Raw genomic sequence first — 23348 nt, 5'->3', positions numbered from 1 at the left:
GCTGATCCGATTCTGCGCAGGCAGGCTCGGACACTACCAACGAGATATTCTGTACCTCCTCAAACCCTTGTTGCCGTACACTGACGCCCTTACGCGCGGACAACCTCAATGAAAATGAGGTGATCCATATTTGACCAGCCTCGCGGCGGAAGATGTATAGCACCTAATTCCCCCTTCAGGATGGCCGCTGCTCTGATCGACACTGTCGCTGCTTTGACCAAATCTATTGAGAAGCAAACTCGCCCGTATACTTCAGGGGCGGAAGACGCGGACGTTACAACGAGCCCGGTCACTAGCAATAGCGAGCTCAAGGACGATGTCGAGCAGCATGAGCACTCCCTTGTGGTGTAGGGTGACGGTCGAGGGGTCTCTCGCTACGCCGGTGTTTGACCTTAAGTGGCTTGCTGACCTTGTGTCCTGCTCTTTTATAGCTTGGGTCTAGCTCCTCATTGTACTTGTATGTCATCGACTCTCGTGTGCGCTATTTCACGGTGCAGCTCCGTTGCTTCTTGAAGTATCACAGTGTATTGCCTTGCGATTGTGCTGCACGGCTTGCAAGTCGCGTGCTTTCAAAGTTGAGAACGCGTTGACACCGAACAGTTTGGTTCGAGCTCCCAGCAGGTCACAGTGCATGGTATGACCACTATGCCTCAAAGGTGTCGTCGCCAAACGCTTTGACACTGGTTTTTCCTGACCTGGAGTCGGTGCACCAATTTGCAAGGTATACGTGCTGTCACGGTACATCCTTCAAGAAATTCTGATATACACATATTGTTCGAGCGCGCAGAGGCCGAAGGGGCAATTCTACGAAAGTCTGCTATTATGGGCACCCCTTAGAAGGATGTGATATTTCCACTCCACACATTGAGTGCTGAGGAAGCTTGTAAATGGGAAACAAGACCACCAGCAGCCTCCTACCAGTGCGCATAACATGCAGTGGGTACGAAAGGACTTCCGCGTGTATCGCGAGAGCGCAGCATATGCTGCCTCTGCTGAAGAGGGCGATGTTGTCGTATATTTCGGGCTCCGGAAGCCACGCTGTCTTCCCATGCGCGGAGTGCAGCGTCGTTATCGTAGAAATAGTCGGCGGAGGTAGAAGCTAGAGCACGCGGAGACAGTCGAGGTAAGCCTTCGTCATCGGCCGCTTCGCGCTTTCGCTCGCCTAGCTATGTACATGTCAGCGTCGATCGCGAGTTGAGTTCGCTAAGCGCCTCTGAACGCGCTTCCTCTCGTGCATGCCTGCAGTCGCGCCGAAGTCCGACAAGTCCACGAGCGCCTTGATCTTCTTTGTGGGAAAGATAAGTCAGGTCAGAGTCATTCAGGCGGTCCGCCATGTCGCTGCGCACTACCGTCAAGAAGGATCAGCAATATTCTCGTGAACGAGTCTTGGCGACGCACACCGCTGAATACGGCGTAGAAAGATCGAGTTGTATCTTTTGCAGACCACAATGGAAATTCCATCTGGTGAATTTTGTGAATAGCCCAGACGCCGCGCATCGCAGGGTCGTTCAACCCTGTCGACGATGGTAGCCGGCATCGAAGTCGAACAGACGGTAGTTGATGATAGGCAGCGAGTCCATCTCTATCTAAGTGGACATAGAAGTAGATTGTATAGCGGAGGGCATCGTAGTGGAAAGACAAAGTGGACCGGCGGTCCATCGCTGCTGGCAAGCACGGGCCTGATAAGGGCACCGGCCCGGATCCGACGAACAATGGCCAAACAAAGGGCGGTCGCGTCTGCCCCGGGCTCAGGCGCTTATCCCTTCGTGACACCCGGACATAGCGATGCGGCGTGTAGCAGTAGATACTCGTACTAGATGCACGACGTTCATGGCGCTTGGCGACCTGAGTTGACATCCCCACCCTCGTCGACCGACCTCTTGCGCGTATTCGACAAGCGACTGTCGACACCGCAAGAGAGCTGGGCCGCGTATAGATTCCCAGCAGACGCGCGAAGTTGGCGCCGAGGACACGGTCTTGCTGTCGTCGGGTGGGCATCTCCATTGCGTGAATGTGCTGCGTACGCCATGGCCCAGCCGACCGAGGATAGCGGCGTGCCCAAGAGGCTCGCGGATCTGCAGGGTCCGTAGTCGTGCGCCGCGAGGAACCTGGATCGCGCTGAGAAGCACGTCGGCCACGGCGATACGCACTGGCACGGTCAAGTGTCAAGTATGCAGACGGCCCAGAATGACATCTAGGCGCACCTCGCATGCTAGGGGATGAGATCGATATAGTCGGTCCTTGCTTCCTTGGGTGGATTGGAAGACCACAGACAGGTGCGATAGTTGATCGTCGCCCAGTCGTTGCTCGTGTAAACCTCCCGGTTGGTGCCGTCGTTGCCTTCCGCCACCAATCCGCCGAGCACGAGAAGTAACGAGACGCGAAGCGCGTTCGCGGGAGCGCGCGCCGGCTCCTTGCGATATCGAGCAAGGACGGCGTCGCGGCGGGGAGAGGGGGGGAATGCGCGCTTCGGCTTGGGCTCGGGTTTGATAGAGCTCAGCCAATCTTGCAGGTCGGCTGCCGAGAACTCAACGTCGGCGTCGCTGGCGGAGGTCGCGGATGAAGAAGCGCGGGAGCTGCGAGGAAGAGCGGGGGATCTAGGGCGAGGGGGCGGATTCCGCGCATGGTCATATATTGACGGTCTGGCTTGAGTTTTTGGTTGAGGAGAGGGGGCACGGGTGGACTTGCGTACAGCGCGCGCCGGCTTCTTCGTAGGTGTAGGTTTGCAGGTGCTGAGTTGAGTACGCGCGATATAGCCATCGTCACTCCAAGGATGGCGGTGTTTTGCCCAGACGTCGGGACCTACAAGAAACTCGATTGGGGGACGATCTAGCCAACGGTTGAGAACGGCATGCGTCATGCCAAACAGTCGTTCCTCCTTGGCTTCTGGTATCGAGTCGTACGCAGAGAGGATATCATTGTCCGTGTGGAAGATGACGAAAAGTGGATGGGCGCGCGACTTGATACGTGGCATCTTCGAATAAGCCTTGTTGATCGTCTTTGTAGTCGAACCTCGTTTGAGATACATAGAGGGGCGGTCTCCTTTGGCGATGCGCAGCGGTACAAAGTCATATTCATACTCCTGTTCAGGAAGGACCTGTGATTATGAACATTCTGATTGTATCATTGGTTCGACAACGCACTTCGGTGAATCGCCTTCTCTTATGCACGTCTGCGGTCTTGTTGAAGTCGGAAAGAGCATTGATAGTGTCAAGTGTTCGCTTAGTTGGTATAATGGTCCACTCTTTTTTGTCTAAACGCTCGACCATGTCGCTGCGAACTGGAGGGAAGGGATGTGTCAGCATCGGGCAGACGATATGGCCTTGGACGCACGTTTTATATGGTTAAGTGGCGTGGAGAGATCAAGCTCTCCCTTCTGGAGACCCCAGTACCATTCAAAGTGCTCTATCTGTGAACATACATGAGAAGTAGGCTCGTGGGTGGCACGAGGTTTACAGACCTGCCGACGGTAGAGGTTGGTATCAAAGTCAACGAGGCGGTAATTGACGATTGGCAACGCATCTATATCTTTCTGGGTAGATACGGAGGTGGAGAGAATAGAGGGGGGCATTGTGGATGACTGGAGGACGGGGCGCGGCAGTGGGACACTGGGAGGGAAAAGACAAGGCAGTCGAGCGCCGATCGCAAGCTCGGCCCGGAAACCCGGGATACCGGCGCGACTCGGGATCAGCCGAACAAAAGTTGAACAACACAATGTGAGACCTCATGCCGCCTTGTGTTTATGACTTCCTAAAACCGATTAAGCATGCATAGATGCACTGCTTTTTCTCTGAATGGACCGCGGACAGCATTCATCCTGACATAGACATAAACTCCGTCGGCCTATAAAGGTAGCATGAGTGGGCTCTCATCGGTCCGCTGCGCGTCGACCTCTCTACATGGTGAGAACCTTGCCACCTGTTGCTCAGCGAGTATACTAAGAACCTACAGGCGCTCGCTGCCGAAGATGGTCACGAAGAAACCCAAATCAGTCGCTGGTGCCGACCGCAGGCAGCATGGCACTGGCAAAGGTCGTCAGAAGACCGCCGCCACCTCGCCACTCAATACTCGTCGTAGCCCGCGGCTCCTAGCGAGGCTTGTAGTCAACGACAAAGTGACCCTGTTAAAGCCGCCTCTATCCCGCCATGACGCACCGGTCCTTAGAGCTCGCGTGGTTCCTCGCAATTACGCCTCCTCAAGCACCTCCTCCGACCCTCCGTCTCCTCGACCAACATTAGCGAACTACGACTCCAACAGAGAATACTCACCCTCTGAATCGGGCGATCAGGAAGACAACTGCACGGCCGACGACGGATCTACGCCTCGCAAGAAGATCTTCCTACCTTCAAGGAGGCCAGGCAACGACGAGTTGGCCGCCATATCTCCTAAGGGCCATGCGTGTATAGTCACTTTGGAACACAATGGCAATGGCACTGTCGAGAACTGTCACTTGCTCGATCGTGCTTGTGGGGCTGACCCAGATATCGTGAGTCTCGCATGAGGTGCTTATCCTCCCGTCCATGCTAAGACATGTTTCCAGGTCGAAGGTATGGAGATCATCATGGTCATGGAGCGCGGCACTCTGGATGTCGATTGTCCGACGAACAGGGTTTTCCGTGCGTTCTTTCTTCACTTGCCAGCCTCCTCACTTTCTGACCCCCATCAAGTCGAAAGCAAGATGCACACCGCGTTCGACAACGGGAGATGGGTGCTTCTTCCCACCGTGAGGGACCTCAGGAGAATGCTATCTGCGCTGCGGCGTCAGAAGCTCGCGCCGATCGAGGGTCAAAAGCAGTCGCCGCCACGTAACTCAATGGGCTTCACTCACCACAAGGACGTGCGTCATTCTCTACGTGCTCCTTCCCGACAAAGTGCTGACACAGAGTCAAAGGTCTTCCCCAACGCTATCCGGAAAGTTGACATCGCCCCGCTATCCTGCTGGGCCGACGGTCTCAAGATTTATCGCGAGCGCTATGTCGGCTGCCCAGAGCCGGCCATCATGTATGGCCCGCAGCCTTTCGAGAAGCCCCTTCCGACCATCGACGTGCACTGCAACCTCTACTATGTTGTGTGGAAGGCGTACAAGACACTACAGGATCGTAACATCCACGCTCATGCTCGTTATTCGGTACAGGAGCGCCTGGTTCGTCAGATTGGCCAGATTATGTGGGCGTATACTCGCCAGGACGATAAGTAGTATACATGCTACGGCTGGCGCTCGGCGCTGGCGCCTCAACAGCGTCCTCATGCGCGGACGACCCCAGCATCTACAATCCTAAACTTATGTCTATCTCTATTGGCGTCCTATATGTGTGTCTTCCCGGCCCTTGTGTTGTACTGCTAGCCACGACACCTCGATATACTATTTATCACGTACTGTGGTACAACAATGGAAATCAGTTCGCTTCAAGATACAGATACCAAAGACGCGCAAAAGGCATGAAGGAGCACGTCAGAAAGTTCAGGCCTGGCGCACTTGACTTCCTGAGACGTCGGGGCGGGCGTGATTCGTGTGCTTACACCTCTGGGCTCAGTACGACCCACAGCATGCATGTTCTAGGTTAGCATTTGCTCGCTCTAACATTCAGGTTTGCCGTGTCGCTCTGGTAAGGTGTATTTCTTGGTATACTTCTAAGTCTAAGTCTACACGAGCGACGTCGCCGCGTTTGCCATAAAGGACGCCATATGATCGGGACTCGAACGTGAAAGCATTTAAGCAATCAGAATTGCCATGCCGTACCACGTGCAACGCTATTCGGCATTTAGTCCGACGTTATCGTGGCTCACCGTCGCGTACGACGTTCAGCATCTCTTCTCCGTCGTTCACGTCTACCTTGCGTCGGAAGAAATACACTACTCCCTTGAACATGACTTGCCTAGCAGGCCATCACCTACCTGCAGATCGCATCTGATGCTTGTCAGCGAGTCCGCCGACCGTGGATTTGTCGTTGCAGCCGGCCATATGCGCGAGTAAAGGCACCAGCGCTATCTTGCGCGGAACTTCTACCTTCCTCCGGTCGTAGTACACCATGGCGAGCGATAGATTGCCTAAGAACGTCGAGCCCGTCCACTATGACCTTGTGCTCCGCACCGATCTCGAGGAGAAGGCGTACTATGGCGTCGCGAACATCGCCCTCGTCGCACGCGAGGACACATCGGCGGTGACTCTGCATGTCTGCGACCCTATTCGCCTTGGGCAGGTACGTGACTGGGCGTTCTGTCGTGAGCTGTGCTGACTCGCGATCGAACGCACAGGTGTGCGCCCTCGTCCCCGACATACTGGGCTTAGCGCCCCCGAATGGGCACAAGCAGCACACGATCCCCGCCAAGGACATTACAGTGGATTCTGACTCTGAGCGCGCGACCTTCCAGTTCCCCTTCCCTTTCGCCAAAGGGACGCAGTTCACCCTTCGCATTCACTACCAGGGAACGCTCACAAACACTGGGATCGGGTACAGCGTGTCGGAATGGCAGAAGGAGGGGGAGGCGCGCGTGAGGCGCTATGCGAAGACCATGTTCCAGGTGCGTACACTGCATATATGCGTTAGTATCACCGCTAATGCCCACCTCAACAGCCAGTCCGCGCCAGAAGTGCAGTCCCCTGCTTCGACGAGCCCGCGCTCAAGGCTACGTTCAAGGTGTCCATGATAACCCGCGCCGAGTACACCAGCATCAACAACATGCCCGCGGAGAAGGAGAGCGCATACGATACACAGGAGGATGTCCACGGGCTGTTCCCTGAGCGCATTCCGAGTCGCGACGCTTGGAAGATCACGCATTTCGGCAAGACCCCTCGCATGTGCACCTACATCCTCGCCTTCTCAACGGGCGAGTTCGACTACCTGGAGAGCGCGTATGTGAGCCCGATCACCGGCGAGAGGAAGCCTGTGAGGGTGTACTGTTGAGTCCCTAATTCCATAAGCTGAGCACATCTAAATCTTTCCCCCAGCAACACCAAACATCCTTCCCGGCGGCGCGTTCGTCCTCTCGGTCATTGCCCGCGCGCTCCCGCTCTACGAGTCCCTCTTCGGCGTCGCCTACCCCTTGCCCAAGCTCGACACGCTCATCGCCACCAGCTACGGTGGTGGGATGGAGAACTGGGGGCTCATCATCACCAGTGATGATGCGTCCATAGTTGACCCCAATTCAGCGGACCTGCAGAAACAGCAGAAGGCGATGAGCCACATCGCGCATGAAGTCGGGCACAACTGGTTCGGCAATATCGTGACGATGGGATGGTGGAGTGGGCTGTATCTAAATGAGGGGTTGTGCAATTTGGTGAGTGCGACGAGGTTGTCTGAATGCTGGAAGGTACAGTGGTAATTGGACCGATACTGACTTTCGTTGCCTAGTTTACTACTATCATCTGTGACCAGCTGTATCCTGAGTGGGACTCTGGCTCTGCGCAGATGAGCTCCCTGGACACTGGCCTCAAGCTCGACGCGAAGCCGAGCTCGCACCCCGTCGAGGTGGACGTGAGCGGGAGCAAGAGGCTGAATAACGTACGTACACCTTCAGCAAAGGCCTTGCTCAAAGACTTAATACGTTCTCCCGCAGATCTTCGACATGCTCACCTACTCAAAAGCCGAGTCCGTCTTCGACATGATCATGCATTACCTCGGACAGGACGTCTTCGTGCACGGGATACAGATCTACTTGAAGCGGTACTTATATGGCAATACGGTGCGACAGGACCTCTGGAGGGCGTTGGGGGAGGCGGCAGGCAAGTAAATTCCTTTGACTCAGCTGATGCGCCCGGTGAACCTGGCATACACGCGTCCCCATTCCACCTCCCCTGAATCCGCAACCAGGTGACTGACATACGTCCTCACAGACATCGACGTCGAACGCTTCGCGGACAGCTGGTTCACGCAGACCGGATTCCCTCTCCTCTCCGTCACGGAAACCGTATCCGAGGTTCCGTCCGGCGGTCTCCGGATCCGGCAGGACAGGTTCTTGGAGACCGGCCTCGCGGATGGCGAGGCGAACGTGCTCTGGCATGTCCCCGTCGTCCTATGGCATGTACCACCCGGCGGTGCAACGTACACGACGACAAAGATCCTGCTGACGGAGCGCGAGACGGTCGTACCATGCGACCTGCACTTCCCGTACAAGTTGAACTACGGGAATCATGGGTTTTGTGAGTATCGTGGATTTCCCTGAGTTTTGTCCTGTCGCTGACCATACAATAGACCGCGTGCTTTACTCCGGCGCAATTAGCCGCAAGGTCGCCAACGTCCTGCTCTCGGGCGCCAAGATCCCCACTCGTGATCGGATAGGTTTCGTCAACGACGTGATAGCGCTGGCGAAGGCGGGGCTGATGCGCGTCGACGAGGTGCTGGGCCTTCTCGAGCTCTTCATCAAGGGTAGCCGGGAGCGTGAGTCGGACTTTTTGTATCTGCTTTGCGAGCTTTGGGTGACTAATTGTGGACGATGTAGATCTGGTCCTCCAGGCCGTCGCTGCAGGCTTGTCTATCATCGCCTCTACCTGGTGGGAGGACTCGGCGGTGCTGTCCAGTCTGAAGACTTGGGAGAGGGTGAGTTCGGCGTTTCCTCACCAACACACCATGGCAGCACGTCTTTTGGTACCCGTCCGTAGATTATTAACGATCACCCCACAGACCGTCTGGCGCCCCATCTTCGACGACCTCGGTTTCGAGAACAGGCCCGACGACTCGGTCACCACGCGCGCTATCCGGGCGCTAGTGGTGGCGCGGTTGGCGGATGCGCGGGATGTGGGGTGAGTGTGATGCTTTCCCTTTTGTGTGGTTTCCTTCGTCCTTGCCTTGATTCTCCCCCGGCCTTGCCTTGGAACCGACTTCGCTGCAGCTTTGACCTGACTTTGGTGCTGACTAAGTACCTCCCAGCGTCGTCCTAGAACTCCAGCGCCGATTCCGTGCCTTCGTTGATCATGGCGACGACTCAGGGCTCACGGCTGATTTGGAGCAGGCGGTTATGACTACGGTGCGTTCAATCTCTCTCGAAAATATATGTTTCCTCGAGGATCTGTTTCCTCGGGGAAGATCTCCGCTCCAAGGGTCTGGCTACTTTGCACTGATACTGACATCGTCTTACAGGGCGTCCGCTACGGCGGCGAGGTCGCGTACGACAAGGTCCGCGCGCTGTACACACCGGGGCAAGGCCCGTTCGCGCAGAAGATGTATATTGTTGCGTGAGTGGTCGTTCTTCCGTCCCACATCTGCTTTTGCCGTCGCGCGACATTCCCGTCTCCCGTCGGTCTCCATCCACGTCCCCATTGCGCTACATACTACCCTCCCGTCGGTCTTCGTCACTCTCTGCTGCCTCTCTGCGTCTGAGCCCTCCGCATCGCACCAAGTCCTGGCCCGGCGTTGCATCCCAGGCTGACAGTCATCACAGCACCGCCCTCACCGCCACCGAAGCCCCTGCACGATTAGACGCCGCTGTCGGGCTCGCTCTCAACGGCGCGCGGATGGAGCACGCGGCGTTGTTTTTGGGCGGGCTGCAGGCGAATCCGCTGACCAGGAGGAAGGCGGCGGAGGCATTGTTGGGGAGGTTTGAGGAGGTCGTCAACAGATTCAAGGAGGGCATGGGGCTCGAATACGTGATCTCGAGCGGCTTGAGCGGGCTGTCGACGTGGGAGGATTACGAGCGGTTGAAGGTGTTTTTTGAGGTGCGCTATTCACAAACTGTCGATCCAAAGGAAGAGGATGCTGATCATCATGGCAGGAGCGCGACACGTCGGTGTACAGGATGGTCGCAGAGCAGACGCTCGATGCTATCCGGGCGAATACGCTGTTCTTGGAGGTGCGTGTGCAGGATGGGTGCGAGGGATGGGTTGCTGATCAGAGGTGATAGCGCGCAACGAGCGATCTCAAGGCGTGGTTGAAGGAGAAGAGGCTTGACTGAGGACATTCGGGTGTAAAAGAGACACTATCGTAGGTAAGAGACACACTTATAGGTTCACACATAGATTATGCTGGTACGCCATGTCTTTCCTTTCGACTATAGTACACTATTAACCCGTGCGTACAGTATACATAGGGTACATGCAATTGGATTCAGCGTGCCATGGATCGCGTGCAGATTCTCGAGCGCATTCAAGCTACCACGCTCATGCGCGTTGAGTTTACTACGCTCATGCGCGCTTGTTGATCTCCTGCTGGGTCTCGCCCTTGTCGTGGCGAGCCTGTCCGGCAGCCTGCTGGGAGCTGTCGCCGGTGACGGCGCCGACGATGTTGTCCTTCTTGCCGGAGATGCGGTCGGCGGTGCCCTCAGCGTAGCCCTTTGCGCGTGCGGCGTTGTATTCGCCCTCGCCTGTGCGATTGTAAGTCTCTGCTCGTCGGGGTTTCTGAACGTGCTTACCCTCGGCGTGCTCTTGCTTGCCCGACGTCTGCCAGGACTCGAGACCGGTGGCGTTGCCGATGGCCTCCACGACGTTACCCCTGCGGAAGGGTCAGTACGATGAGAAAGAGGAAGCTGGAGCGAACAAACTTGGTCGAGTGGTACTGGCCCGAAGTCTTCGATGGCTCGTTGGACATGATGAAGGTGAGTTGGTTGGGTTGGTTGGTTTAGTGGGGTGAACTTGGGTTGCGTTATGCTGCTACTCCCTCCCAGACCGCCCTCCTTATATACCCGCGCGGCTCAGGGCCGGCACGTACATCGCCTCAAGTGGTTCATTCCCGGATCCTCCTTGACGGTCGCCGCCACCGCGGACGTTGCGCAAGTCCATGACGGCTTGCCGTACTTACAACAGGAGGCCCCGCCCTGGATGACGCCTATGACGCGCTGTCGTGACGTTGACGCGTTCTGTGACGTCGCGCGCTCGGCACGTGAGTGGTTCGACTTTGCCCTGTCCCGCGTCATCGCTCCAGTCTAACCCGGCCGGTTGGTGCAATTGGCTGCGTGTACAAAGACCATTGTTGTGTGATATCGAGCCATCTGCGCGGTCGTGCGGGGCGCGGGCGGTGCGCTGACATGGGCTTTGCTATCCGGGCAGGAGGAATGACGGGGGCGCGACCGTCATCCGAGCGTCATCCTGCGCTGCGGGCGAGTCGCGGATGCCTATATAAGAGGCGCTGGGCTTGGAGGGCAATACAGAATCATCTCATCCAACGAACAAACACCAACCACATAACGACAACCACATCTACCCTTTACGAACATCATGTCCGACCCATCAAAGACCTCCGGCCAGTACCACTCGACCAAGTGAGTTGCGCGATGCGAAGGGCGACCCACAAGTACTGACCCATACGCAGGGGCAACGTCGTCGAGGCTATCGGCAACGCGACCGGTCTTGAGTCCTGGCAAACGTCAGGCAAGCAGGAGCACGCTGAGGGTTAGTCTCCAGTCATGTCACAGTAGTCATCGACAAGTGCTAACGGCCTACAGGTGAGGGCGAGTACAACGCTGCCCGCGCCAAGGGCTATGCCGAGGGCACCGCAGACCGCATCTCCGGCAAGAAGGACAATGTCATCGGCGCCGTCACCGGCGACAGCTCCCAGCAGGCGCAGGGGCAGGCGCGCCACGACAAGGGCGAAACCCAACAAGAGTTCAACAAGCGCGCGTAGGCAGCTCCTATTGGGCTCTTACTATCTAAGCGACTGTACGATATACACCGACATAATGTATCAATAGCTCTGGAGGATGAATATACAGTAACATCGGACGCGAATCAGTGTGAACTATGAAGAGACTGCATGCACAAATCGCAACTCGGTGCCCTCGATAGACGTCATGTGGATATGAGGCATCAGAGGAGTCTGAGCTAAATGAGGCTTCTATCTGCGGGACGGAGGGCTCCGTGTCCAGCACGACGGGACACTGACGGCAGAATTTAGACCGTGGACGTGGATGCTGTTTGGCCGTGTATTTCTGGTTCACGTGATAGCCACGTTCTGCCCCCCCTTCGATTCTGAATGCGGAACGAACAGACGTCGGATGCTCTGGCGACCTCGAGAGTCGAGACGCCATTCACGCCGACATCGCAAATCTTGAGCAAGCATATGCGCGAAGAAGCCGATGACGGAGACTTACATCAATTCACCCCGCGCACTCCAGCATTCACCTGTCTTTACGATGACGCCACCCACCTTCGCGCATGGGTGGGCGGTATAGTGCCCTGCTACACGAGCCTTCAATTAACATTGCCCTCCCTGGCGGAGGGATCGACATCGCCCTCTTTGGCAGATGAAGCGGACGCTGCGCTCGCACAATACGCGCAGGAGACTTTCCGTGTTCCGCTGCACGTTGTGCGTACTGGAAGGAGGCTGCCGGAAGTTTCTTTCCTCATATACCAGAAACGGGATACGTCTCGCTTCTCCCGCTCGCAATGGGCAGAGTGAAAATATCACGTCCTTCTATGGCGATCCCGTAAGAGTAGTAGGCCTTTGTAGAATGACCCCGTTGTCCTTCTCTCGCTCGAATAAGACCGTGTCTGTTGTGATCTGTCTTCTTCAAAATATCGCTGTTGTCATTCTCGAGGACGCGTCTCGCAGTTCATCTATCTAATTGCAAGTCGAGATGCGGAGTCTCGTTATCTGTTACGCCCACGGACGAGTCTTGCTACGTATGTGCGCTGACTTCGGCGGCTTGTGCGACCACAGGCATGTAGAGTATACGTGCATCGCCCAATCGTTGCTCGAATATCTCGAGCGGTCGCTACCACGAGAGCCTATGACCATGCCACCGGTGTTATAGAATGTGCTGAGACGAAGGGCGTTGGCCGGGTCGCGCGCGGGTTCACTTCGGTAGTCGGTGAGTTGGGGGTCTTCGACGAGGAGGAAGTCGTTGGCAGCGAGGTCAGGCGACGAACACGGCGTGTTCGCCTGCGCCTTCATAGAGCTGATCCAGTCGACGAGCTCGGGTCTGCTGACGCCGTTGAAGGACTTCCTGCGTCCGGAGAGTCTGTAGACTGGCAGTGCGGAAGTCATCACTGCCATTGGCCGTTGCTGGCTATCGTAGATTGAAGGCCGAGTAGTCGTCTTCGGTTGTGCGCACGGCGCCCTCGTTCGAGGAGACGTCTTAGTCTGCAGCTGCGCGCGCGCCTCGGAACCATCATCGCTCAGCGGATGGCGATGTTCCCTCCACACATCCGGGCCCACAAGGAACTCAGGCGGAGGCGGCTGGATCCAGCGGTAGATCACTGTGCCCGCGGCGAGAGTCAGCTGCCGCTGCCTGGTATTCGGCTCTGATATGAAGAGAGAAAGGACATCTTCCGACCTGAAGATGACGAACAGAGGATGCGCGCGAGATTTGATGCGGGGCATCTGGTCGAAGGGTGGGTGCATGATTGTGGTTGTGTTGCCTTGCTTGATGTAGAGCGAGGGGCGTCGCTGTTCGTTGATGTATAGCGGCACAAACTCGTACTCGTACTCGACCTCCGGTAGCACCTAAGGAGGTATGATGAGTGTCGCTCGATGCGACGAAATAAGACAATGTACTTCGGTGAAAGGTCTTCTCGAGTCCACGTCTTGCGACTGGTTGTATCTTGACAGCGCGATTATCGCATTCATGTTCTCCTTCGTGGGGACAACAATCCACTCTTGTTTGTCCAGCTTCTTGGCCATATCGCTCCGAACTGACGAGGTCTATGTGAGTATCAAAAACCGAAACGGCCACTGAAAGCGCCTCACGCTGCAGGTGGTTGAGTGGCGTATTGAGGTCCAGCTGGCCCTTTTGCAGCCCCCAGTAGTATTCGTAGTGCTCTATCTACGAGTAGAAGATGTTTGAGTACCCATAATAGTGTGGCATTGATTGCATGACGCGTACCTGGCGCTTGTACTTGTCGGCATCCAAGTCCGTTAAACGGTAATTGACGAGTGGCAGGGAGTCAACATTCTTCTTGCTTGAAATCTCGTGAGAAGCGATAGCGGCGGACATGTGCTGAGCGATGTGGCAAGCCTGATGGTTGGAGGATGGAGAGCTGAGAACGAAGAGGTCAAAGCGCGAGCATTGTTGTCCTCGGCTCGATCGAAACATAAGCGCGTCACGGTCGGGATCGATCGTTAAATGAACTTACATTATCGGTAAGGAAGGTTAGATACGCTGTTGTGGTATCCCCAGAGCAGAAGATTGCGACCCTGAGAAGAAGCCAAAGCATTCTTAGTCAGAAGCGAGCGTCTTTTGTCAGCTTCCTGCCATGGTGCACTGCCTTCTGCTATGCTTCGCTGACTTCATACGCTGAGAGCATCGGTTGCGATGTTTCACGGCCGAAGTCCCTGCATTGCATCGTCGGGAAGTCATTGAACGAATATTGAGCCCAGGACGGACGCGCATAGAGAAAGACTGGCAAGCAATCGCCAAAAGACGAGAGCTGGCGGTCGCCCAACGCGCGTGTGCTGACCATGACGGCGGTCAGTTGCAAGAGAAATTCGACCGGGCCGAGCCGCTTTCGGAGCCGGCGTCACCTGATGTGACGCTAGCGTGAGGTTCGAACCTGTTAGGGGCAAAGTTGGCAAGTCGTTATTTTCCTCGAGTACGTACGGAAGCCTCGTAAGTAGGCTTTCGGACTTCCCAAATATTTTCTTGGGGAAGAACATCCAGATCGGATGCAACTAAGGAAAATTCAGAGTACTCAGGTCGAGAAGAAGAAAATAGCCACTTTGTACATCACCACGTATATTAAAATAGTAGGTGGCAAGCCACAGATTGCTCGCTGAGACCAAGCGAGCAACACTGAACACTCATGTGGAAGTTCATGCATCACACCCTAAATCACGCTTTGAGGTCCAAATCTCACGAGCGAGAGAGAGATGAGATTTTACGACTCCTGCCCTGCAACGGCGAAGTTCACAGAGGCGTGCCTGCGATCGCCCAGGCGGACACGCTTTTGTTGATATCGCCCCCAATGAGATTGCTTTGCATTGTCCTTTCTTTTCTAAAAGTATCCTGAGCAATACCCCAATAATTCTGAGGCATGAGAAGGTGGTTATAGCGCTTTGAAGCTGCTGCACCGCATGTCTGCGGTGGGTGGTTGTGGGCGTGCGTCACGCCACCCACGCTGACGCGTGACCGCGTCGCGCGCGCCTGCTAGCGCCCACGCTATGATGTCATTTTTCGCGATAACTCTTTGTACTTGCTTGGTCGGGGAAACGGCCCTATTCTCGTGGGTTAATCAGTGTTGCTCGCTCCGCCTTTCCCTCCCTCGCAAGCTCGGGGGGTCCCTTAGGCGTCGCTCGCAATAACCAATAGTCACTACCCCTTGCCCCCAGTATGCCTCGGCGTGCCATAATCGTACTACGCTCGCGTCGCACCTGAGCCAAGCCGGCGGCTGACATCGTATACGGCGTGGTCGAGCAGCAGACGTTAAAGACCCGAGGTGTGCTGTCGCCATACGCACCCTACAAACGCGCGGCGCAGCGCGACGAAGCAGAGCATCGCCATCATGCTCGGCCTCGAAGCGGTCGACCTCAACCTGACGAAACCTCCTCGAAAAGCATCCTCGACGCTCGACCCGCGTTTCGAGCGTTGGCGTTCGTGGCCTACATCGGGAAAGTGGCCGGCGCCGATGCCGAGCAATGCCCAACATCCAATGGGCCTATCCATGGCCGTTAAGGCCTTCGTTGTCGCCGGTATCAATACTACCGTCGCAAGGAAAGAAGGTCTAGCCGACGTCGTAAAATTCGAGCGCGTCCCGCAGATAGACGAAGGTAGCGGCGGTGGCGGAGAAGTCCTTTGGGAACCTGCAGAGCGGATATTCGCCGTTCCTGGCAGGTCGAGTCCGCGATTCATCCCAAGGGTTGACCCGCTGGTCACCGAGATGCCCGAGAGACGTCGTGGGCGTCGTATGTAGGAGGAATTGAGGGAGCGCGACGCCGGGTCTTATGTATTAGAGAGCCGAGGAGCGCAGCGCAACACAGCGGCAGGCGACGCTCTATAGCCAGGGACGCTTCGAGTCAAGGCCGTAGTTAGGCGGCGGTTTGTGGGTCCACAGACAGGTATTGAAGACGTGCATCGCCCAGTCGTTGCTCGAATACCTCGAACGATCGCTCCCTCGAGGGCCCGTGATTACTCCGCCGAGGTCATACACATTGCGCAGCCGGAGAGCGTTGTCAGGATCGCGCGCCCGCTCCTTCTGGTATTCGGCCAGTAGACGATCGTCTGCCGTAGAGTCGGGCGGCGCAGACGCCTGGCCGCGGGCCCTCTCCATCCAGTCGTGGAGCTCCTGCTCGCTTAGGCCGCTCGAGGACTCGGTGCGCCCGGAGAGCCTGTACAGAGGGAGTGCGGAGGTCATTTCCTTGATGGGTCGCTGCTGGCGGTCGTATATCGAGGGGCCCGTGTGCGCTTTCGGCAGAGAACATGGCGCTCTGGTCGACTTGCGTACATTGCGGGGCTGCTTATGGGTACGCTTGCCACCCTTTAGCTGGTCCTGCACCTTAGATCCATCGTCGCTCAAAGGATGTCGATGGCTTTGCCACACATCAGAACCGATGAGGAACTCGGGAGGCGGGGTTGCCTCCCAGCACTTAGCCACGTCGATAGCCGAACAGGTGTACGCGCGCTCTTTGGAGTCCGATGTGGAGATGAAGAGGATGAGAACATCTACCATCTTGAATATCACGAAGAGAGGATGGGCGCGCGACTTTAGGCGCGGCATGCGTGCGTACGGCGGGCGGAAAGTCCTTGTCGAGCGCCCGGTCTTGGCGTATATGGGTTGGCAGACGTAGAGGGGGACAAATTCGTACTCATACTCGACTTCGGGGAGGATCTGGGGACGGACTGAGTTTGGAGGGACCTACGCGGAAGTCATCGGACAACGCACCTCTGAGTAGTGCCTCCTCGCGTTGACGTCCTGAGATGCATTGTATCTAGAGAGGGAAATCATCGCATCGAGAGTATCTTGAGTAGGCATAATCGCCCATTCTTGACAATCCAACTTGTCTGCCATATCTTTCCGAACTATGCAGGATACGTCAGACAGGATCAGGCACGTAAGACGGTACAGCACACGTTGAATGTGATTCAGCTCGGTGTCAAGGGCTAATTCGCCCTTTCCGAGCCCCCAGTAGTATTCAAAGTGTTCCATCTGGTGAGACAATGAAAACAAAGGGCCTTGACGATGGATACTAAGAACACGTACCTGTCGCTGGTATCTACCAGCGTCTATGTCCACTAAACAATAGTTCACGACTGCTTCAGCTTGGATGTTCTTTGTAGTGGAGATATTGAGAGAGGATATGGAGGACACCATGCTTCACGAAGAAATCCTCGACGCAAACGTGGTGGGTGAGAGTAGGAAACAAGGCCTGACGCGCTTATGGATCCCAGTGGGTGGCGCACCGCGGCATCCGCCGAAAGCACGTGCCACTTCGGCATGTCGCGTCGCCCGATGTGCCCATTATCTTGCTTTCACCGCCTTCTATGTCCTGTGACTTTTCTGTAATACCTTCAACGATTTAATCATGTTACTCCGCCTTGTGAACTAGGCTGAACCACAACCTCTGTACCCTCTGAAGCTTTCTCGATGATCAAAGACACGCAGGCCTGTCCATTCGTCAACCGCGGAGAAAACAGCCGCCAGACGGGATCCTCCTCGGACCAGACGAGTGGTCATCTCATCTCCACCCTTTCAGCTATGGATGGGAGGATGCGCTTGGTGAACTGAGCTCCTCGCTTGGAGTCTATTCACACGACGCCCGCGGACACGACGAACTCGAGCGCCGCGACTAGGTCGCTTTTCTCAAGCAACAGCAGGACCACGTACACGCACGAGACCATCTTACAGGGGCAGAGCGTATCCGACCTGATTGATTGGCTATAGACCCGAATTCAGACGCATGTTTTGGTCCATATCGTGGATTGAGGCAAAGTCCAACGGCGTCCGAATGATTTTTCAACAAGCACTGTCACATCGATGTGGTATTTTACAACTAGTATTACAACTACGCGGCGCAAAGCCGGAGGCACATCCGACATTCCAGTGAGGTGGAGTCTAACTCGCGGTGAATACTGAGCCAGTCAGAGACACCGAAGCTTCGAACTCAACATCCCGGAATGTCGAATGGCGCGAAATAAAGCCCGAGAACCGCTAATGCGCCACCGGGTTCTCCTCGATATCACCCCGCATGAGCTTCCCGATGCGCATCACAAGCCTGGCTTCCTTGGCCACGTACGGGGGTGGGTCCCCTGCGCCCATTTTCAGGAGAGAGACGGAGGCCTTCCAGGCAAGGTAGATAGGCGAAACCTTGACCTTGATCGTCGGGATTTCGGGACGACCTTCCTCATCCATGAAGGGGTGCTCATAGTACTTGCGCTCGACGGTGCCATCTTCGTGACGAGTAATGCAGCGTATGCCACTGTCCTCGCTCCAGGTAGACACCGGGACTATATGGACTTCGATCTCAGTACCGCGCTCCCAGATCTGCAAGGTAGCGGACGTCAATGATGAGATTTTCAGAATTAAGTATCACGCACGTCTTCATGGTGGATATAGCGCTCCTTGTTCCTCCTGGGACGCCGCTTGGTAGTCCAGGGAGGGATCTTCTTTGTGTTCAAGACTTGGAACAAGTCCGATAAGACAGACATGCAAGGCAAGAGAATGAGGAGGCCTAGGTCCAATGGCCGATGGATCTCCACACAGACTGAAGTACGACATTAATAGACTGGTCAGGAAATGGTTGATCTTGCAACGCACGAGGGATGATGTTTGACCGCGTATCGAGAGACATGGTCTTGGGTTGCACTCCGGAAACTTTTTCCAGCTGACGAAGCTGTTGAAAAGCGCATTAGCATCATGCCAGAGAATACCGTGTGTTCACGCACCATGTCGTTGTCCAGCGACCGATCGGCGACGTGCGCAAACTGGATGGTGCCATTCTTGTTGCTCTGCCCGGTGATTATGCACCTCAACACGCCGTCATCTGAGGCATAGGAGCTGAACAGCTGGTACGATCGCGGTCGTGCCTCATCCTTGGAGAACTTCAAGGGGGTGTTGTATGCCGAGCCATCCGCATCGAAGAGCCTAACCGTGACAGTCTTGACCGGGGAGTAATCTGGATCCGCTTCACGGCTAGCTGACTCTGTCGAACCAGTAGGCGAGAAGAGCAGCTTTATCGCGCCGCCCCGAGCTTGAACACGCGCGGATCGACGGTCGGGTGTAGCGAGGTTACTCGCGCGCTGCTGAGCAACTAAGCTGTCCCTCGCCCGGCGCTGCTTGGTAACGATAGCAAAACCAGATGCCGATCGAAGGGTCTCGCGACGGGCATTCTGTTCGCTCTCCGATGGCACGTATTTCCGTGCCATGACGGGGGAGGCGCGACGGGGAGGAAGGGGACGAGCGAACTCCCGACAGGTGGGGGGCGAAAGCAAGTCACAGTGTTTGCCGCATGCCAGTCTTATATGCACGAGCGGCATTATCCGAGTCTGCCATCAGTTACTCGTTTTGGGATGCGGTCCGAGAAAACAATGGATGTTGATAGCCTCGAGGACCGTGTGAAGTTGGCTCCGGTCACGAGCGGTCGGCATGTTCCGATAACAGCACGTTCTCATCCTCGCTCTTACCATCATCGTTGCCACTACGCCTTCGCACCTACGATGAACGTCATCTCTTCCACCAGCCTCTCGACGCGTCGAAGTGTCAAGAACTCTCCGATTGTCAGTCATCGTATAGTAGATTTGGATACCGGACGGAATCGTCGTCAGGTAGGCGTTCACGTACTGCTCGCGATCCACTGGACGTTGACCTTTTCTAACAGATCGAGCACTTTGAGTATCACTGGGGCATGGAAAGAGGCGATTTGAGCCTTGATAGTCAGATGAATCACATCAAACGTGTGTGGCTTACTCTATGCGCAGAGTGTCGGCTGACGTCTTCGGCTCTAGTGCGCTCAGATATGGTGCAAAGGCTTCGCGATTCGGATTGGGTCTTCATGCCCACCCAAGATACTCTTCAAGCAATGTACGAGCTGGTTCAATACAACATGACGGCCCCCATCGAGGCCCGCAAACGCTTTCTTGACGTGCGTTGGGTACCTTTCCATCCTCCATGCTGTACTTAGTTTTCACCTAGGTGTTCCCCGACAAGGAGTACGAGTACGACGTGGTCCCTTTGTGCATGAATTTGAAGAAACGAGCGGCACTATATGCTCACGGCGGTGCGCATATCAAGGCCTTCCAAGCGCCATTCGCCAATCTCCCCCGCATCAAGTCTCGCGCACATCCATTCTTCGTGGTCTTCATGTCCAGCGAACTTCTCGATGGCTGCGCGGTTCATGTGATGCCCATGGACCGGGCCGAGCTCCTCATGAGCTCTGCTGGCCGCATCGTTAGTTGCTGGATGAAGGAGCCGCCGGCCACTTTCCTCGTTGGCCCCGATGTCTGGAAACAGCATCGTCATCCGCTGAGCGACGATGGAAAGGAGGCGCGCACCGCCCTTGGTGACTCTCGCAGAGCCAACGTCTCGCCGATGCGGTTGCGAAGGTCGACACGTGCGCCCTGTCGTCAGCAGAAGGTTGCCACCTCCGTCAAGCCATACGCCCGGTATGACCTCCGTCCGACGCGAACCAGAGGTTCTGCCCTGCCTCGCTCCGGCTTCGAGTCCGGAGAGGAGGACGATCACTTCGCCTACGACATAGCTGACCTTCGCGCGTGGGTCGACAAAGTCGAACGCCGAAGGGGCGCCTCCTCCTGGCCGGCGACCTGGATCGACAAGGAGGCCGCGGACGATGATATGCTCGCTCGCTATCGTCGCGAAAGCGCACGGGATGCTGACGACGCGCTGCACCCGCAGACCACCCGTAGCGGTGGCGGGGTGGCTCTTGTCGGCCATGATCGCTCTCGATACTCGAGCAACAATTGGGCGATGCGCACGTGCGATACCTGTTTATGGACACTCGGCATTCCATACGACGAAACTCACCGACCTCAGTAAACGCCTTCGCCGCCCGCATCGTTGGATCATCATCCATCATCCGGCCCGTTGACGTCTCGCCTCGACCGCCACATGTATATCGCATGAGGCCGGGAGGTGGCTGCCATAGTTCTCGCACTGCACCACCGACGCGACCGCTGGGCAAGCCCATGTCCCTGCGAGCGGCATAGAGACTGCCACCGCGCGAGTCATTCGCATAGGGGAGGTGCCTCGGCACACTGTGTCGTAGGGGCCGCCAATAGTTAACGGGGCGCTGCCTCGAAGCACTTCGCGTAAGTCAAGCGCACGGCGTTCCCATGCAGTCACGCCCGGCCTGTATCATGTACGCGCATATGGACTGCGATAGATGTACATATACAGTATAACTCTCTATGTAGTTGTCCAATTCATGTACGAAGCGAATTGAAGACAGGATACTGTACCAGAACTGTCACACGCATCATCATCAAATGTTATTGAGGAGGCCCCCCGACATCTCACCAAAATGTCCGATCTTAATGCGACGGATTGGAGGCTCAAAATGCCCCGACGTTCGATCCCAGTGCGCCGGATTTGGGGAAAACTTCGAGGTAGGTTCGATCCAAAATGCGCCGGTCGGGCCTTGTCGTCGCCCATGTTCGATCCATTGTGCGCCGGACTTGGGGGTCGCGTCGGAATTTCGTTAGCTCAGACCCCCGCCAACCCAACATCGACCAGCCAAGCATCCGTCAGAGCACCAACACGGCCTCATAAGCGGTGGTCTGGGAGGATTGTCGCCACCGAGGTGCGATCCATAGTGCGACGGAAAGTGCGCCTTGACCGATGGTCCGATCCTGGTGCACCGGGAGACCCTCATAATCGGCCAATTTCCATGCGACGGAAATGACCCCAAATCCCGGATTTAGGATCGGACCTTTTGGTGAGATGTCGGGGGGCCTTATTGAGGTAGCAAGGGAGGATGCATGCATGCAACGGAAGAGTCTCAGTGTCACTGTGGCGCCTCGCTGACACGCCGCGTGTGAGTCACGTTTTTCACGTGCATCACCACTGGCGTTTAGTTTTTTGTTCGTACCACCATCGTCGTCCGCCACTCAGACTCAAATTTGTGCACAAATCGCATAATATGTCTGCTGTTCCATCCGAATGCATCTCTGAATGGAAGCATATGCAAGACTACTCCATCGTCGACTATAAAGTGGTGGATCTGGACGAGGGCCGATTTCGCCGTCAGGTTTGTAACGTGTGGCACGGCGCTGGCGACCTCTGACCGTCTGATTCTACAGATAGAACACTTCGAATACTACTGGGGTCTACAGAAAGGCGACCTGGATCTAAGCTCGCCACTGAACCACATTCGTCGTGCGTGTATACGGTGTCTACCTTAATGAAGTATACTGACGCGCGCTTTTGTTCAAGTCCGAGCTGACATGGCCGAGAGCCTTGAAAAGCTTCGATGGACGCTTATTCCGACGCAGAATACCCTGAGAAAGATGCAGAAGCTGTCTGAATACAACATGTCTGCTGATATACACCGGCGGAAGGATTGTCTCAAGGTCAGTCGAAAGAACACTTGCCCGTTGTGTCAATGAATACTCACAACCTATCAGGAGATCCCGGGTGAGGTGTACGAATACGACTTCGTTCCCTTGTACTGCCTCAAGAAGGGGCGTCCGACACTGTACGTCAGTCGTGGCAAGACTACTCGTGCCGTCCGCGCGCCCTACACATCCATGCCCCGCATCAAGACGCGCGCACATCCTCTCTTCGTTACTTTCATGGCCGATGACCAGTTTGACATGTGTATCTCAACCGTCATGCCCGCAAAGAAGGCTAAGACCCTCTCGCTCGCTCTTGGCGATATCGTGACCTGCTGGAGCAAACCACCACCTTCCGAGTTCCTCGTAGGGCCGGACGTGTGGAAGGAGCACCGCCATCCCCTCAGTGACGATGGTCACGAAAGTGACGAATGCGAACTCGACACGCCACTCCAAGACGCGCGGAAGGGCAACATGAGCCTACGATCTGGCGTGCGGAAGACGACGCGTGCGCCATGCAAGCAGGCGAAGACCACCGCTGCAACCAAACCCTACACTAAACTCGGTCCACGGCCACTGTACAAGCGGTCCTCTGCCCTGCCCCGCCCCGGCGTCAAGTACGACGACGAGCGTCCAGAAGGCGCGGGGTACCCGCTTTCCGAACTGCGCGCCTGGGTCGACGGAGCCGCCTCTCAGTCGCAGAGGAGGGCCACGCGAGCGAGCTGGCGGGCGACGTGGATTGAAGAGGAGGCCAAGCGGGATGCGCTGCTCGCGCAATACCGCACGGAGCGCGCACGCGACGCAGCCAACGCGCTTGACCCGCATACCAATCTGCTGTACTCGGGCGGCACCATCATGGGGACGAGCACGGACTGGGCGGGGCACTCGAGCAATAACTGGGCGAGCCGGATACACGGCGTGTGCTTGATGGGCGAGAACGTCTTTGCGCGAGCGGCGAAGTAGATGTTGGTTTTGCCTCGATG

At 56.2% G+C, this 23348-nt stretch overlaps 11 protein-coding genes across 11 annotated transcripts; 6 read left to right on the top strand and 5 right to left on the bottom strand.

Annotated features, from left to right (window-relative positions):
• Nucleotides 1-2212: 2212 nt before the first annotated feature.
• On the bottom strand, nt 2213-3571 carry SCHCODRAFT_02672135 (uncharacterized protein; the record flags this gene model as incomplete). The annotated part of the gene is made up of 4 exons (XM_003027434.2): nt 2213-3097; nt 3144-3280; nt 3334-3409; nt 3461-3571. The coding sequence occupies 4 exons, from the start codon at nt 3569-3571 to the stop codon at nt 2213-2215; spliced, it is 1209 nt and encodes a 402-aa protein (XP_003027480.1).
• Nucleotides 3572-3775: 204 nt separating this feature from the next.
• On the top strand, nt 3776-5406 carry SCHCODRAFT_02590364 (uncharacterized protein). Its single transcript, XM_003027700.3, has 5 exons — nt 3776-3902; nt 3952-4486; nt 4541-4616; nt 4668-4837; nt 4892-5406. Exons 2-5 carry the CDS (start codon nt 3968-3970, stop codon nt 5195-5197), a joined length of 1071 nt encoding a protein of 356 aa, XP_003027746.1. The 5' UTR covers nt 3776-3902; nt 3952-3967; the 3' UTR covers nt 5198-5406.
• Nucleotides 5407-6029: 623 nt separating this feature from the next.
• SCHCODRAFT_02515857 (uncharacterized protein) lies at nt 6030-9834 on the top strand (the record flags this gene model as incomplete). The annotated part of the gene is made up of 14 exons (XM_050343338.1): nt 6030-6200; nt 6256-6522; nt 6576-6900; nt 6950-7278; nt 7353-7502; nt 7558-7727; nt 7863-8140; nt 8193-8378; nt 8440-8537; nt 8622-8740; nt 8868-8964; nt 9078-9172; nt 9379-9652; nt 9709-9834. 14 exons carry the CDS (start codon nt 6030-6032, stop codon nt 9832-9834), a joined length of 2685 nt encoding a protein of 894 aa, XP_050197889.1.
• Nucleotides 9709-10759, bottom strand: SCHCODRAFT_02085449 (uncharacterized protein). The gene is made up of 3 exons (XM_003027433.2): nt 10474-10759; nt 10345-10424; nt 9709-10296 (listed from the first exon to the last, which is right to left on the bottom strand). The coding sequence occupies exons 1-3, from the start codon at nt 10518-10520 to the stop codon at nt 10118-10120; spliced, it is 306 nt and encodes a 101-aa protein (XP_003027479.1). The 5' UTR covers nt 10521-10759; the 3' UTR covers nt 9709-10117.
• Nucleotides 10760-11146: 387 nt separating this feature from the next.
• On the top strand, nt 11147-11552 carry SCHCODRAFT_02516612 (uncharacterized protein; the record flags this gene model as incomplete). The annotated part of the gene is made up of 3 exons (XM_003027698.1): nt 11147-11190; nt 11241-11320; nt 11374-11552. The coding sequence occupies 3 exons, from the start codon at nt 11147-11149 to the stop codon at nt 11550-11552; spliced, it is 303 nt and encodes a 100-aa protein (XP_003027744.1).
• A 333-nt stretch (nt 11553-11885) lies between these two features.
• SCHCODRAFT_02714917 (uncharacterized protein) lies at nt 11886-12326 on the top strand (the record flags this gene model as incomplete). Its single annotated transcript, XM_003027697.3, has 1 exon — nt 11886-12326. The coding sequence occupies exon 1, from the start codon at nt 11901-11903 to the stop codon at nt 12324-12326; it is 426 nt and encodes a 141-aa protein (XP_003027743.1). The 5' UTR covers nt 11886-11900.
• Nucleotides 12327-12524: 198 nt separating this feature from the next.
• SCHCODRAFT_0237716 (uncharacterized protein) lies at nt 12525-14083 on the bottom strand (the record flags this gene model as incomplete). The annotated part of the gene is made up of 5 exons (XM_003027432.1): nt 12525-13373; nt 13425-13561; nt 13617-13692; nt 13753-13866; nt 14003-14083. 5 exons carry the CDS (start codon nt 14081-14083, stop codon nt 12525-12527), a joined length of 1257 nt encoding a protein of 418 aa, XP_003027478.1.
• A 1284-nt stretch (nt 14084-15367) lies between these two features.
• On the top strand, nt 15368-15775 carry SCHCODRAFT_02672128 (uncharacterized protein; the record flags this gene model as incomplete). The annotated part of the gene is made up of 1 exon (XM_003027696.2): nt 15368-15775. One exon carries the CDS (start codon nt 15368-15370, stop codon nt 15773-15775), a length of 408 nt encoding a protein of 135 aa, XP_003027742.1.
• An 81-nt stretch (nt 15776-15856) lies between these two features.
• SCHCODRAFT_02602661 (uncharacterized protein) lies at nt 15857-17298 on the bottom strand (the record flags this gene model as incomplete). Its single annotated transcript, XM_003027431.3, has 5 exons — nt 15857-16690; nt 16745-16881; nt 16933-17008; nt 17063-17131; nt 17263-17298. 5 exons carry the CDS (start codon nt 17296-17298, stop codon nt 15857-15859), a joined length of 1152 nt encoding a protein of 383 aa, XP_003027477.2.
• A 485-nt stretch (nt 17299-17783) lies between these two features.
• Nucleotides 17784-19278, bottom strand: SCHCODRAFT_02692756 (uncharacterized protein). Its single transcript, XM_003027430.2, has 4 exons — nt 18745-19278; nt 18617-18692; nt 18397-18563; nt 17784-18343 (listed from the first exon to the last, which is right to left on the bottom strand). The coding sequence occupies exons 1-4, from the start codon at nt 19222-19224 to the stop codon at nt 18011-18013; spliced, it is 1056 nt and encodes a 351-aa protein (XP_003027476.1). The 5' UTR covers nt 19225-19278; the 3' UTR covers nt 17784-18010.
• A 237-nt stretch (nt 19279-19515) lies between these two features.
• SCHCODRAFT_02602659 (uncharacterized protein) lies at nt 19516-23328 on the top strand (the record flags this gene model as incomplete). Its single annotated transcript, XM_003027695.1, has 10 exons — nt 19516-19575; nt 19677-19752; nt 19777-19940; nt 19991-20790; nt 21260-21420; nt 21548-21614; nt 21926-22061; nt 22147-22189; nt 22247-22383; nt 22438-23328. The coding sequence occupies 10 exons, from the start codon at nt 19516-19518 to the stop codon at nt 23326-23328; spliced, it is 2535 nt and encodes an 844-aa protein (XP_003027741.1).
• Nucleotides 23329-23348: the final 20 nt, after the last annotated feature.

Source organism: Schizophyllum commune (assembly GCF_000143185.2).
Source record: "Schizophyllum commune H4-8 unplaced genomic scaffold SCHCOscaffold_12, whole genome shotgun sequence".
In the NCBI taxonomy this organism is placed as follows: Eukaryota; Fungi; Basidiomycota; class Agaricomycetes; order Agaricales; family Schizophyllaceae; genus Schizophyllum; species Schizophyllum commune.
Note: the sequence above shows the minus strand (reverse complement) of the source record. Positions and strands in the feature narration are given on the sequence as shown.